Source organism: Urocampus carinirostris, chromosome 13 (assembly GCF_059441175.1).
Source record: "Urocampus carinirostris isolate Australia breed hairy pipefish chromosome 13, RoL_Ucar_1.0, whole genome shotgun sequence".
NCBI lineage: Eukaryota > Metazoa > Chordata > Actinopteri > Syngnathiformes > Syngnathidae > Urocampus > Urocampus carinirostris.
The window spans coordinates 28,674,168-28,690,603 of NC_142361.1; the positions used below are offsets into that span (position 1 = coordinate 28,674,168).

Genomic DNA, 16,436 nt, shown 5'->3' on the forward strand with positions numbered 1-16,436 from the left:
TTGTTTGTCCCAAAGCTCCTTCAATTTGCTGACCAGTCCAGCAACTATAAATCTCTCAAGTCAGATTTAGCTCACCCATGACTCTAATTAAGGCATATGCCCAAGGAAATGATTGGGAATCCCCCCATCTCCCAAGTTATTCCAGTTTTAAAACCCTTTTCTCAATTCTGATTGCTTAACCAAGCCAAAGCTTTAACACGCTCACTGGCGACAAACATACAATCAAGCCATTCATTATTCAGCCCGTCATGCCGTGCGTCAGAATACTGGAGGACTGTGTGTGTCCCGGGTTGTTTCCCTCCCCTTCTTGACGAAGGCACTAATTAAACCACGAGCCGCTGGAGTCATTCGGCACGCCTTCGTTCGCCGAGTAAATATAATCAGATTCATATTTATGCAAACGGCTGCAAGCTGATTACGCAGCTTGGTTCACGACTGACCTGAAGATGTACTCGCACACGCAGGCATGCTGCACACTTAAACAGTGACTTGTGACAGGGGATATAAACCCACATCTAGCAGAGGGCAGCAGATTTTAAATGTGAAGGTTGCAGTGTCCACACTCTCTTTGTGATGTTTGTTTTTGCTCTTACTTTCTGTGGTCTTCATCTTTATTCTTATCAACTTTTGATATTTGTGTATTTCTATCCTAGAGATGAAGTCACAATCAGTTAAAAAAATTCAGAAATTTACAGTGCTAACTGTTTTGTTGGTGTCCTTTTACCGTCCTTGATCAACATTTTGAAAATGTTTTTAGGCTAATAAATCCCAATGATAATGCACACATTTGGATAAAGATGTGAATAAGCATGTTTGAAAATAAACCGAACTGAGTCAAACATTTTTTTTCCCATTTAGATTATTTATGTTACTTGCAGTGGAAAACGAATATTGTGTAAAAGAAATGGCATGCTAGCTGAATACTCGTTTTAGAATCGGAGTCACCTTTTTTGGCACGGATCATTGTTTTAATTCATGATGAGACGAAAGGTAATTAAATAAAAATGTTTTTTTTTACATTTTGGTTTTGATCATTTTTAAATTACATGCCAATTAGTTTATGCAAAATAAGGCCCGCTTCATATAGATGCTTCCTTTTTTTTAAATGTTTTTTTTCCTCACCTCAAGTCCTTGAAGCGGTTGTTTACCCACTCAAATGTATTCTCCTTAATTGTTAGGTTATTTGTTGACTGTATCATTAAAACCTGTGTTTGCTGCTGTATTACATATAAGTAATGTGATTGCTGGTTGGTTGTTTAGATCTCTTAAACACTAGGGTCGTAGGGACCATTTCCTGTGGTGTGTCTTTGGCAAGCACAGCCTGGTGGCGCCCATCCCTCTCTAGGCCAACATATGTACTGTCAACGAATACTTTATTCATGTGAAGGTACTGTTTAGCCAATCAGAATCCAGAACACAATGTACAATACAAATACGTGAAGTAGCCTTGAAAAGTAAACCGCGTTATAGCAAGGGTATACTCAAAAAATGAGCCATTGTATAACCCTCCTACCATGCTAATTTACTTATCCACATTGACTGTATAAGGAATTTTATTAAAGATAAAAGGTGTTGCGCGCAGTTATTTTGGTGGATAGGAGATGAACGGGGCATTTATTTGAATTGTTCATCCAAACATTCTGTGATAAATTGAGCCAAGTCATATTTTGCAGATTTCAGTCGGAGGACATACAGTCCCATTATTTGTGTAGCCTTGATAAAGGATGCATTGCTTTTTTTTTTTTACTTTGTTTTGGAGCACGCCAGTGAGACAGAACAAGGGTGATACAAAGAGGAAGGGGACACAACAGGCCTTTTGTTGGATGGTCCCAAAGTGAACGCTCAGCAGTTTTCTGTGTACAGCAGCCGGGAATATACACTCTTCTGTGTGCGTGTATGTGTGTGTCTTCTCTCCCAGTTTCTGTCCCACTGCATAAAGCAGTGACAAAGACAATGAATTATGACCCTAACACTCTTGTCAAGACTGCTGACTTTAAATATCTCCCGTGGGCTGAAGCCAGCCTCACTTTCCCCCTCGCAGTGCGTGTGCCTTTATACATGTGTGCTGTCACGCCATGACACGCCCAGTCAACTTTGCTACCTCAGCCTCACTGTCTCTCTTCCTTGGCAATCACTTCCCCTCCCCGCAATCTTGGTTTGAAGAGGAAGCCATCGGTTCATCGGCAGTTGACTGTCGTTGCTGCTTTTCTCTAATCGATGACAGTATAGCGTGTCGTGTTTTCCTATGAGGAAGCACTGTCTGCCTTTATCATACTGACTGATCTCTGCTCAACCTGCTGCACAGGTTGCCATTTTTTGCCTTGGTAGCTCAAAATAACAGTAGTGCTTTACATTAGTGATCGTTTGGTTAACGGGCCACACAGAAAAAAAAAGAAGTTGTATTATTTCTTGTTTATATTGTATCTATTTGTGTATACACGCATTCAAAAAAAAAATCAAAGTTGGGATGTGCATTAGACACAAGGTTTTACGGTAACATATTACTATTACTGTATTTGAGCAATTATTGATCAGAGGCGTGTTCAGGAGAGTGAGTGATTGCTTTCGCGAGCTATCGCTAGCTTCTGAATGGCCAGTGATTATTGAGCGCTCGCGTGCCCGAGTAATCACGGGAGAAAGACCGCTTACTTTGATTTCCAACATGGCGTCGACAGTGCAGAAGATGGAGGATCTCACCCTGACGAGTGCTGTTGGCGATGTAATATATCGTCTTACATTGCCTGGTAATGTTTGTGAACAATGCAAGACAGGTATGACCCTTCCACTGCGTTTAGGATAACCTTAACTGTGTCAATATGCGAACTGTCGCTCATATCAGCCAATTCGCTCAAAGCAAGCTGTAGAACGAAATCCATTGTACTGTCGTCGGCCATTTTGGATCAGTAAGGCAATCACAGTGAGCGATTACAAAACGTTCAGCAGTGCGCGGCAAGCGATTATCAAGAGACTACATGTCTGATCACTCTCCTGAACACGCCTCTGGTGACAAGTATCGCTGACCACATCTACTCAGCTTTGTTTGCTACGGGAATCAAACCCGGATCACAACTAAGTGTTCTAAATCCTCACCACTTGACAACCAGGGATGTAGATAACGTTGGAAAAGGCATCCAATTTCATATCATCATGCTATTTTTAATCACGGTTCAACGTTGTACAACATTGTAATGGAGCCTTATGGAAAAGAGTTCAGCCAAAACCTTGTAGTCTAGTGATAATAGATATTATTCTTATTGTTATCGTTATTATTACCACCAATATTTTTGGGGTGGGCTGCAAAGACATTGTCAAACATTAAACCTGTACAAAAAAAGGTTAGGACTACTGCCTGTGTCAAATTCTAGGCCGCAGATAATCTTGATTCATTATTGCATCATACACCAGGAATTGTTGTGTATTTTTCACTGTAAATAACTTCTTCTTGTACCTAATTGTAATGCAGTTTAATAAATGATAGAAAATTTCCATTTTCTTTTAATGTAGTGATTTTAGTCCATTATTTTGAAAATGTACCCCGGCCACCACCTCTTTGACCTTTTGCTCTTTGGTATGCGCTATAGGTCCCTTAAAACTCAGTCGGATGCAGAGATTATAATTCATGCGTTTGTTACCTCCCGTCTCGATTACCCTCATGTACTACTCCGGTCTCCCGAAGTCCAAAATCAAAAATGCTACTGAGGCTTTTAACTAAGACAAGAAAGTTTGATTTCATTACCCCGATTTTAGCTAACCTGCATTGGCTCCCTGTTGGCTTAAGATGTGATTTTTAAGGTTCTGTTAGTATCAGGGGATGGTGTAATAATAGTCTGTGGCTTGCAATATTCTGGTGTCTGTGCAGCCCTTTGAGACTCTTTGCGATTAAGGGCTATACAAATAAACATGACGTGACTTGACTTGACTTAAAATAAGGACAAACAGGCTCAGACAGTTTCTTTCCCAGGGCCATCGTAATGGCTACATGTTTTTATCGTATTACCTGTCTAAAACTAATTTTAGAATTGCATTACTGTCCTTGCCAGTCTACTGTTCAATAAATCTATCAAGGCCTTGCAAAACCGGCTAATAAGAAGTTGAGCTTAGTGTGTCCACTGGGTTTCAGTGTTATTGTTCCAATTTAATCTTGTGGTTCTATTAATCTTGTCTCTTGTGTATTCTTTTAAGTACGAAAATAATGTACTAATGAATTGCATCTGCTAGCACTTTTATCTGTCCTTTGCGTTGTCTGCAAACTGAAGGCTGTAGGGTAAAGCTGGCCTTTATTAAGATTTTACATGTTTGCATGCTTTTTAGTTATTTTAAAAGGTAATGTCAGCATGTAAAATAAACAGCATCTTGATCTTGCTTTACCTTACTTTATTTCCAAATTTGTGTGTTCATACATTCTGGTTCTTGTTCCGTTCATATCCTGCTGCAGTCCGGGTGTCCAGCTTCGTCTGCCACTCTTGGCATGTGTTGCCGGCTCTCCATCTGTTCAATCCTCTACGCCTTAATTTGTATAGCCAACACCTGCATCCATTTGTATGGCCATGTCACCCGAGGCTCCAAGTTATGTGTGACACACAATGAAATCACCAGCAAATGGAATGACAATACTCTATCTGGTACTTGTGAGGCATGGTTTTGCAAAAAGGAAAGCATTAACTTGCGAAGTGACATTTTTTTAATACATAAAATGTGCCTACATCAACTCACAAGTAAACTCCATCTCAGATAGCTTCATCATGTAAAAAGATTTGCCTTAACCCTCATGTTGTGTTAGGAATTGGCACCACTAACTATTGTTTTCGGGTCAATTTTTGACCGGAGTTCTAACTCTGTCCTTACCACCAAAAAAGAAAAGAGTTCCCCTCAATGTAGTTTATACTACATTCCAACAAACCTAATATGCATGGGTCATATGAGTGCTTGAGATTTTTGAAAATGCTAGAATTTGAATGTTGTGGTTTCAAGGATTGAAAAGTGCTTGGATTTTGGGTGGCGTGCTCGTAAATGCTTGTTGCCGTGTTTCTCAACATGTCTGCTTAAAAATGACACCAACACTGCTTTGTGGTGGCTTCGCTTTGCCATTGCATTTCTCTCTTCTCTCGTAATTAACGGCAGCTGGCAATAGGTTGTATAGCAATGCCCTATGGAGTGTCATCACCCCCTTCAGGTTGCGCCAAAGAGGACTCAACTATTTACACACATATTGTTCAGATCCACAAATATATTCCCGTTTGTTTAGGATCTAAAAATCGGTCTTGTTAGATTTTGTGGATCTGCATACTACATGATTCTCAGTGGATTTCTTGTTTTTTAAAAAAAATGTCTTTGAAAGTCCTTAAAGTGCTTGGATTTGGTCATGAAAAAGGTGTACGAACCCTGTATATGATTCATAACCATATATTTCCATTGTAATTGTATGGCCCCTGATACGCATCAGTTATTACATTCTATAACCTTGAAACGGGTCACTGGCAACCCTAACACAACATAAGGGTTAACATGCTGGATTTCATTTTATGACTACAGTATATTGATCAAGGAAAAAAATCATCAGCAACAGCCTAAGCCTAAGTTTTCCTGTAATTCTTCTCTACATTATTCTAGCTATAAAAATGTGTAGCCTTTACAAAAGTACAGCTTATAATCCATGCACACTGTGTAAAGGTTATCTAAATCAACACACTCTGGCCTCTGGTTATTAACGATGAAAGGAATGTCTGAGAGATCATCCAAAAATTCCATTCGTGGGTTTCTTCCACTTTTTGGCAGCTCCCATTTGGACTATTTGAGCTGTACTGGGTTTGGTGAGTAGGTTAGAGAATCCCTCGCACCCCCCTCCTTTTGTTCTCTGTTGAAGGCTGCACAGGACAATAGTGAGGTCTGCTTTCGGCAGAGCGAGGTGATAATGTATGATGGCTTGCTGATAATAAAAGCGACTGGATTGCTCTTTCGGGTATATTTTAACATTCGGTCAGATTTGTCATTCCGACAGCTTTTCTGGGCCCATGACCTTACTTTCTCTTCAAAACTCTTAGGCTGTGTTTGAAGAATATATCTATTTTTTGTCTTGTTCCCGAAATAGCAAACAAGCCTCATAGTAAAGGAGGCAAGAGGGTTTTGACCGATTGTCCTGAAGAACACTCATGAGTCATTAGTCAGATACTATGCGTGTCTTTGAGTAATCCAAGCTCATAGAGTCATTACGTTTGGACGTTTTATGTTTATGCTTAGCATAGAAAACTCCTGAAATCAGATGGTCGGCCTCTTTTTCACCAGCAGCGATGCTATACTGGCTCACAGCCCAGAATGTTGGCCTAATACTGTAGAAGGCCCATTGAATGTCATATTTGATGAAGAGAGAGGGAGTTGGACTCTGCAATTAACTTCTGTTTACACACTTAAGAGAATGAAACATGGAGAGTAAACATGTATGGAGAAGTTAAACATGACATTTTAGTGTTACTTGAAAGTTGGTGTTTCAGAGATCGGCTGGAGCCTGTAAGGAGGGATAAGCATGATGCAAACGTTGTAGAGCATAGGTTGGGGTTGTGTTCATCATGCATTTGGAACCAGGCACTCATGGAGTCATTACCTTTGGACATTTTATGTTTATGCTTAGCATAGAAAACTTCTGAAATCAGATGGTCGGCCTCTTTTTCATCAGCAGCGACGCTATAGTGGCTCACAGCCCAGAATGGTGGCCTAATACTGTAGAAGGCCCACTGAATGTCATATTTGATGAACAGAGAGGGATTTGGACTCAGCAATTAACTTGTGTTTACACACTTAAGAGAATGGAACATGGAGAGTAAACATGTATGTAGAGGTTTACCATGACATTTTAGTGTTACTTGAAAGTTGGTGTTTCAGAGATCGGCTGGAGCTTGTACCGGGGGATAAGCATGATCCAAACCTTGTAGAGCATAGGTTGGGGTTGTGTTCATCCTGCATTTCGAACCCGCTACTTGATCACCCACTGGCAATCGTGAAAAATATAAACCAATTCACTCCTTTTCCGAGAAGCACCCTTTGGCAAAATTTGCCATTCTCCCAGAATTACGGCTACTGATTTTAAACATCTTCCATGCTGTTTTGAGCTATTTCAGTTTTTGAACATACTGACATTTAAATCTTGTTAACCCTTCTGCCTTCAAGCCCTTGGGAAACAAGTTCACACCACACTGATTAAGTGCATCACTGATGGGTAAATCATCCTGAACTTCCCAGTCTAGTGGAGTTTTTAATCTGGTGGGTTTGGTGACATTCCCACGCTAGCTCACTGCTGCCCATGTAGTTTAAATCACCCGGCTGTGATCAGTATGACCATTGAAATCAGTAGTCGTAGTAGAACTCTTTGTATCGGAATGACATTCCATTGTAATTTATTTCTATTGAGCAGATTGTCTATCTGCAGTTTATCAAGAGTCAATCTGAAAATTATGCATGAGATAATCGTGAGTATAAGATAATGACTAGGACTGTATTATTTTTTTTTTCCAAAACAAGTGCCCCAAACCCCCCCCCCCCCCCCCCCCCACCCCCACGTCTCTGTTTGGAGTTTGGAATGTATTCAGCGTCTACAACTTTACAAAACAATTAAAATGAAATAAGAAAAAGGAGATGAAAACGCCATAGTTTAATTTTTTCCTGTCTCCTTAACTGTCACGAGCATATTCAAGAAGCAGAATGATAACAAAGTATTAAAAAAATAAAATAGTTAACATCTTGGCCCTGCGAGCAAAATCTTAATGGACTTGTTTGCGTGCATTTTTAAAGAGACATTCATGCGACAGATGTGTATATATGATATATATTATACTATCCTAAAGTAGCAGTGTACAACAGGATGTTCAGGATCTAATTTATTAATGCACATAAAAGACAGAGGTCTTCCTTGTAAACCTCTAATAACATAATAATGATACAAAAGTTGAGAACGTTTTGAGCGAGATTCTCACGTTCTGTTCATAAAAAAAAGCTGTGAGGGGAAACCCATCAAGTAAATCGCTTATCCGTGAATGGTGTTCTCTGCTTCTTGGTATAGCACAGATCGTTGAGGTTAGAAGACAATAAATCACTTTCCTCACTCAGTCCAATAGCTTCCACGCCTCATAAACTCCTTCATAGACGAGATTCACAGGTTGGAAATGTAAATTTGCCTTCTTGTTGCTGGATTTTTACTGACACCATCATGAAATCTCCCCTTAAGTAATAAAAGAAAATAAGCAAGTCACGCCTCGTCATGTTCTTTTTGTGCAAATTGTATTCAGATTTTAAGCTTAACTCATTTAGTGTGATGATTGTATAAATACGTACTCAGAAGCATTGTCCTTGAGAACCAAAACGTAAAAACATGTTTTTTTGTTTTTTATAAAGGCTTTGGTACAGGTCACCAGTACGCATCAAGCATCTGAGAATAATTTTAGTATACAAAAATCACCATTAGATGACAGCAGTGGCTTTTAGTAGATCTTTGTCCACACATCAAAAAAGCCCCCTCTTTCTCTATCCAGCAAATTAGATTGTGTAGTTGTCCCCTATGGAGAGTGAAGTGTGTTGAGAAAAGCAAATGTATAAGTACAGAAATGTAACACTTTGAAGCTTTATTCTTTTTAAAACGGTTGATAAAGTCCCTTCTTTATCATCAGGGCAGAGCGGTATGGCGTTTTGTGTACGTCAGTGATCACCATGTTGACCGAAATCTTGTGATCACTTGCCAGCAAAAATCAGGCGCTGAAAAATTATTTCAGAGTTTGTGCATTGTTCATGCATAAGTTCAGTGTTCTTTCAATAAAATCTTATTTTGCAAGCAAAATTGTAAAAGCTATAAACCTTTTTCTCTAAGGTGTGGGTTGAAGCTATTTTTTAATGTGTCTTATGCCTCCAACTACATTTTCTGTAGGCCTTCAAAAATGAGTTAATATGGCAAAAATTGGCGTTTGAGAAAAAGGTCGGTCATTGAATGAGTTACAGACATTGAAGAGAAGATTTTGCAGAATTTAGCTTGAAGACTTGCAATAAATAGCCTCTGGTTTGTGTATTTTTTTCAGACGTTATTGTGATTGATTGATATTGATAACAATAAAATACTGTAATTTCCCATTACCAGTGCTCTTCTTTGACCTTGCAAGCCTAAATTTCTGGCCAAGTTATGTACATACAGTCTTATCAGCATGGAGGTTGTGATGCGTTGACCGCGTCCCATCAAGATTCTAATCAGTTATTTTTTTGTGTCAGTTGGCAATGCTGAAAAATTTCTGGAATTGTTTAATTATTCAGTACCCATTTGAAGCCAGCCTTTGCCTCTTTGTTTGATAAGGCCTGCCAAGCTCCCCCTGTCCTCGTATGCTCCATTTCAGCCTTCTTTGCTAGTCGCTTGTGCCGCACCTCATCAGACCTCACCATGGCAACACGTGTCACCTCGCCTTATGTGCCTGAACACCTAATCTATTCAGCTAAAGCTAGCGTCATTCGGCGAGCACATCACTTGATCGGGAGGGAAGGCGGCGAAGCGAGCGTGGGGGTAGCGAGACCCTGAAGGTAGATGCGAGTCCTCTTCTGACCTATTTAGATCATAGCAACAGGCCAGTGCTAATACTGCCTCAAGTAATCTCAGGCTGCATTTCTCACCTTCAGTGTCTTAGCAAAGATCATCTAATAGCCACTAATGGAATCTGTCAAAATCCGATTTCTACTACCATATTTTCCTGAATAAAAAGCTACATTGTTAACACTTAAAACCTCAAATTTGATTTATACAGTTTTTTGCTGTATATTCCCATTGATCCAATGCTTCAATATTTAAATAAGGACGAGGAAATTAAACATGGCAGCTCGGCGTCACAGTGGTTAGAGCGTGTGCGGCACAGTTCTGAGGTCATGAGATCGAACCTTCCTGTGTGGAGTGTTCATGTTCTCCCCGTGCTTGCCTGGGTTTCCTCTGGGCACTCCGGTTTCCTCCTACATTTCAAAAACATGCATTTCAGGTTAATTGGCCTGTCCAAATTGTCCCTAGGTGTGAATGAGCGAGTGAGTTGTCTGTCTCTGTGTGCCCTGCGACTGGCTGGTAACCTGTTCAGGGTGTCCCCTGCTCACTGCCTGAAGATAGCTGGGATTAGCTCCAGCACCCCTGCAACCCTTCTCAGGATAAGCGGCGCAGTTAATGGATGGATGAAATTAAACATGTGTTTTTAAAAATCAGATTTACTTATTAATAGAAAAAAATAATCGACTGATTCATCGATTATAAAAATATTCGTTAGTTGCAGCCTTACATAGTATGCGTTACTTCACAAGTACTGCTCAGTTGATAAACACCATTGACCAAAATCACAAAACATCTTCTGCAATGGGATTTGAACATGAGTAGTGGCAGTTAGAGAGCCAAAACTTTTCAGTAGTACAGATAACATACAATATGGCATTAGAGCTTAACTCATCTATTTTTACTCGCTGTGCCTGAACAAAAAATGTTAGAGAATGGAATAAACAAAGTATTTCAACAAAATATTATAGAACCTTTTATATCAAACTTCAATGTTATTGACGCACAGGTGAAGAAGTAGAGGGACTGTTTAAGCTATCAGAATGCAGAACAAATTGCACTATGCACTTTAGTTTTTCTGGACCCGTGAGTAAAATGGTGTGATGATAAGGTAAAATGTAATGCCTTTTCATCAGTGTCATTGGTGGTCTTGTGGGTCAGTGTCACTGCCGCGACCCAGTTTACTGACTGTAATAGCACTGATTTATACCGTAAGTGTATAAAATGAGCAACGGTTATCCAGGAATGAACACAATAGTCTTTACTGTAGTCTCAATTTCATGCACCTTATACCTGACTTATTCCTGTACAATATCTAACACTACTTCTTTGGGGAGGGGGTGCACCTTATGATCCGGTGCACCTTATAGTGAGGAAAATATGGTGTATTTTATATATATATATATATATGTATATATATATATGTATATATATATATATATATATGTGTAAAATATTCTTAATTATACATTTTTCCGCAATTTTTGGGTTGTGGTTAATTTTTCAGATTAGCTCTTTTGCTTTATTGACAAGGACACCATGTTTACTAATGATCGGCCTCACTTGCGCTGATTATGCTAATTATTATTTATGCTCAAACGTACGTCAGAGAGCAGCTATTGCAGATAACCCGTGAACCTCCAGGAAGCTCTCTCCTCTGACATTTTAGCTAATTGCCTATAAGCCCGTGGTTCCCATCCAAATGTGCTCATTCTGTCCGTGTGGTGAAATCCTGTGGATTTATCTGTAATCCTCCCGTTTGCCAGAGTGTTATTATACACACAGATGAAGTAATCTATTGATCTTCGAATTCGATAGGGTACTTCATATTTTAGAACAAGCAAGACAATTCCGAGCTCAAAAATTTAATAAAGATACCTGTCCAGGTTTACCATCGATTCATTCTCATTTGCAAATGATGTCACCTTTTTTCCCGAACAAATGAAAGATTATAGGAACAGTGTGTAAAATTTGATGGGCCCCTAATGGTGAAGAAAAATAATGCAATTGTTTTGATGCATCACTCTATGCAAGGCCACCAACAACTACTGTGAGCTTTTCATTTATAGTGAGTGAGCTATGCTCTAGTTTTTTTTGATGAAGGGTTTAACTGTGGCATTTGTTCCAAAGAAAAATGCATTTGTTTAGTTTTTTTTTGCATTTTCTTTACTTGTCAGTCAGGTGCTGATATTTCTCTATCACTGGTAATGTTGAACATTTTTATTCAGTTGATTGCCTTTCACGCCACAGAAAGAAATAGTTAAGAAGCAACATTTCATGATTTTTTTTTTAATTCACTTCAGACTCCAGTGACGTTATGTAGGATTTGAAAAGGACTTACCCTGCAGCAGAGTTTTGCTAAAGCCTCGCAGTGGCTTATGTCTGTTTCGTGTGAGACGCGCTGAGCCAGATAGTGGGTTCAAGAAGTCAGCCATTGCAACCATGCAAATGACTTTTGAAGTTTTATTTCTTGGCGTAATGATACACAGCCCAGAGTGTACTTCATAGGCTGGTAGAAAAATCACATCTCAACACCAAACGTGTCACGCATCACGGATCATCAGAAAAGATCAAAAGCCTTTTTCTTGTACACATCTGACTCTTACTCTGGTTTCCCTTTTCTTTCAAACCCCTTTAATGCTTTTTGTGGTTTGATTATCTTCTTTTCATCTGCCCAAGGTTCCTTTGCATCGTCTCCTGGTGTGCCCCTTTCGTCACCACTGGCCTCTCTTCTGTCTGCAGGGTCTGAAGATGGAGTGGCTCAGTCTTGCTCTCGCTCACACTTAATTAGGCTTGCCCTTGTCACACATGGAAAGGCTGGAGCCAGAGCGCAGCTAAATCCCAGTGGGAGGGCGAGGACTGAGATGAAGATAGGGAGCAGTTGGCATCAATCTGTTGTCTGCTGCTTACAAAGGCAGCCATATCTTAAAACTGCTTCATAGGAACTTGTGTGAGCAAGTATAGCACACACCATGTTATTTTTTCTCTCTTTAAGCCCTGCATTTGTATTGATGTCTGTTCCGTTTGAATTAGATTCTGAAAAAGATTTTCAGCGCCACTGAGCATATATTGTTGAGGCCCATTTCGAAGAGGCTGGCACGCACCAGCAGATCTGTTTTCCTTTTGTAATTTACTGGCACTTTCCCCTTACGGGCTGTGATGGATGCATAGGGTTTTGTTCACTGTGTAGCTCAAGCTCAGATTCTTGCTGCTGCACTTTTTAATTGAGTCTACAAAAAATAGGTGAATGAACAACGTGGTCCTTTTTTTAGAGCAGAGACAAACATCAGGGTTTAGCATTTGAAGCACAAGGTCACTGCATAATCTGATGCAGCCTGCTGGTACATCATGTTTGGATTAAATATTAGTCATTGAAAGCTATGAAACATGGTTATGGAATATTTTAAGTTTTACATGTCTTACTGATAATACCATTGATTAATAAAATAATCTAATACAAATGTTTGTTTTTTTTAAACATCCAATCAGTGATTCTTCCTCAACAGTTTTCTACTTAAACACACATGATTTGTCCAAATGAATAAAATGGTTCTTCTCTGGTTCCACTTTAAGGTTACGATAGATTGACAAAAATAAAATAAATGCAGCTCCATCTACCCTTTTGTGTTTTTGCCAGCTCAACCGCAAGTTTAGAGAGAAAATGAACAAATATTCTGAATATAAAGTGCCTTAATTTAAGTTCGATGGTTATAAGTTTCTTAAGGAGCCAGAAATATTGTCACAATTTCTTATCATGTTTTGCATTCTCTATAGGCATGCAAGGAATGTAGGCAGAAAATACTACTGTTTTGTGTGAAATGTGATTTTTTTTATCTGCAGAATGCACAAAGCTAAGCCCTAGTTTTGGAATAAAAAACATTGTGTCACTGGCAGGATGGCGTTGCCCTTTAGAGCAGACACACTGCAGCGTAACAAAATTCTGCACATACTCCCTGCACCTATGCAAAAATATTCCCCCATCTTAGCCATATGTCGCGCCATTGAGATGAATTAAAGCTATCTTCTCCTGTTTTATGTGTGCAACGTGCATACATTGCTCACACTCCTGTCATGAGAATAGAAAATCCCATTTGAGTAGTGACATTGTGCAGAAACATACAGAGGCTTTACATCAAAGGCATGCCCAGTGCAAAGAAAGGGAAAAGGCGGTTTAATGGTGACAGCAGTCTGAAGTGGTAATGTGAGATTGCTAAGGAGGAGCATTGACGTTTGTATTATCCCGGGGATAAGCCCTTGACTGCCACACCTGCGAAGGCAACATGGCCGACGCCAGGGCCTATGTATAAGAAGTAGTCAGTTCTGTCTCACGGTGCAAGGGATTCATGTTGAAAACATGTTTTTTTTTTCAGGTTCCACATATAGCGTTCTCTCCACCATGCCATCTGACTCTGAAAGCAGCAGCTCCCTCAGCAGCGTTGGTACGTAGTCGTCCGCAAATATTTTCACGCCAACTTATTGTTAAATTACAAGAATTGTCCCTCACCTCTTGAGGTCAAAGTAAGCTGGAATAATTAATAAATATAAGGTAAATGCAGAAAAGCATCCCCCAAAAAATCTAACTTGTAGCTGTGTGAGTCCATTGCCAAGTCGTCCCATTAAAGTATTCACAGACATGCTTTATTTCTGCATTTGACAAAGGTCCAAATGACTCAGGTGACTTACATAAATCCCAAAGAGGGCCAAAATGTTGAGTCAAAGATGAACATAATCCTTAGATTTCCTGCCCTAAGTCTCTGTGCAATGGATGGGTTTCTTCGAATTGCAGTGACTGGTTAATGATAAATGTATTTGTCTTTTTGGCAAAGAATTCAAAGTGTGAAGTAAGCCTTATAGCAAGTCAAATTTAGCCAGAGAAATGCTCTGTGTAAGCAGACATCAAATTCAAACGGATCTTCGCTTTTAACATTCCCCTGTCAAAGATTACCCGTCTTGTAATTGCAAGATACGTATCTCTGGATTTACAGCAGGCTGGCACTCAAGTCACGCTAGAGGATTATGTCAGAATTCCGGTCTACCCTTTTTTCCCTTATTCATTTTAAAGTGCTGCATATCAAGCCGACCCCTCATTTGGAACGTATTACAATTGGTAGTTAAAAATTACGTTCTGAAAAATATTATAACGCAGAAGGTAAACACTTGTTGTTTATAGCAAATTAGTAACATTGACAAATATCGTGTGTGTGTGTGTGTGTGTGTGTGTGTTCGTTTGCACCAATATTTTGCAATTTAAAATGGAATTTTACATTCTCTGATCATGGTGTTGTCACTTGCTTGTTTTAACAGGTTCGCCCGTTAATGGCGAGGCATCCTCGCCTCCCCTCGCCATCAATGATAACCGGCCACCCAGCGACCACCTGGATACCGTCCTGTACCAGCTTCGCCAGGTGACCAGGGAGCGCGACGAGCTCCGTAAGCGTCTGGCCCTGGCGTCGCCTGGCACCACATTTGATGACTGCAGGTAAAAAAACCCTTGCTTCTTTTGCCTATGCCAGGTGATTTTTCTAAAGGCAAATTACATGAATACATACAGTCGAGCTGTTTTGGGATTTTTTCTAGATCTTATACTTTGTTTTCAGGTCTTTGAGGCGCACCTAAAAACCCCAAATCAGCCAGAAATTTGAAAATATCCCATAACCCGGTGCGCCTTGTTTACCACAAAATACAGTTAATATGATTGAAATTGCATAGAGTATTTATACATGTGCGTTACAATAAGAGGTTTTACGATATACTACCATATTTGTGCAATGATTGATTAATTCAAAACATCACTGACTATAATCTCAGAGTATGGAATGCAATGGCAATCAAGCCCGGGTCACTGCGTTGAGAGCGCTTACACTAAACCACTAGACAACCAGTGATAGAGATTACATATGAAAAGTAGGATTCATCAACAAAAACACCAAAGAGTTGTTTCCTTTGTCACGCCTTTTGCATTTATTCATATACATCAGTACAACTTTCAGTCATTTGTTTCTGGCACTGTGAGTAAAAAGAGTGTGATAATAAGATTGAATTGAATGCCTTTGCATGCCATCTGTATCACTAGGGAGTAGTGGTTAGGTTGTCATGCCCCTGGGTTTAGTTCCTGCTGCATACAATGTTTTGCGATTATGGTCAGCGACATTTTACGCTCGACTTTAAATCATTGCACTAATGTATACCGTAAGTGTATAACATTCCCAACAGTTATACTCTAATGAATACAGTAGCCCCTTCTGTACTTTTAAACCCATGCGCCTTATAGTTGCAGTGTGCGGTGCAGGACCACCAGGCTCCGCAATAGTCTAGTCCCCCTGGCCATTAGACTGTTAAATGGTCAATCTAACATATAGTTAACTTAAATCTAAACGGCTGCTAATCTGACTTTTTGCACTACTGGCAGTTTTTTTTATAGCTTGCCACTCCTTGCACATTGCTCTCTGCACTATTGTAATTACAGCGTTATTGTTACAGTGTTAATGTTACTGTGTACCTGACTTGTTAACCTGACTGCCCATTTTGCACATCTGGTTAGCTACTCTTCTTGCACTATCGGCACTATGGTAAAATACTATACGTAGCCAAAATACAATACAACATTATTTATATCTGTACATTCAAGGAAACTGTGGGGGTCAGATGCATCGACATTTCGTTCTGTATACACGTGTACTAGAATGACAATAAAGTAGATCTGAATCTGAATCTGAATCTGAAGTTCAGTGCGCCTTATGTGGTAAAAAATATATGACAAATTACTATTTTTGGAGGGGAAGTGCCTTTATAATCTGGTGCGCCTTATAGTAACAGTTTTCTATTAAATGCTGCTATTATCACAATATCTCATGTCAATAAGCTTACAAGAATGTTACCTATGATA

At 39.6% G+C, this 16,436-nt stretch overlaps 1 protein-coding gene across 5 annotated transcripts in view; it reads left to right on the plus strand.

Annotated features, from left to right (window-relative positions):
* LOC148354262 (disks large homolog 5-like) overlaps positions 1 to 16,436 on the plus strand; it is a 49,981-nt gene that overhangs the window by 8,008 nt on the left and 25,537 nt on the right. For all 5 annotated transcript variants that reach the window (XM_088350760.1, XM_088350765.1, XM_088350762.1 and 2 more), the window contains exons 2-3: positions 13,921 to 13,989; positions 14,855 to 15,029. In XM_088350760.1, coding sequence (XP_088206886.1) covers positions 13,921 to 13,989; positions 14,855 to 15,029 — 244 coding nt within the window. The remainder of the gene's footprint in view (positions 1 to 13,920; positions 13,990 to 14,854; positions 15,030 to 16,436) is intronic.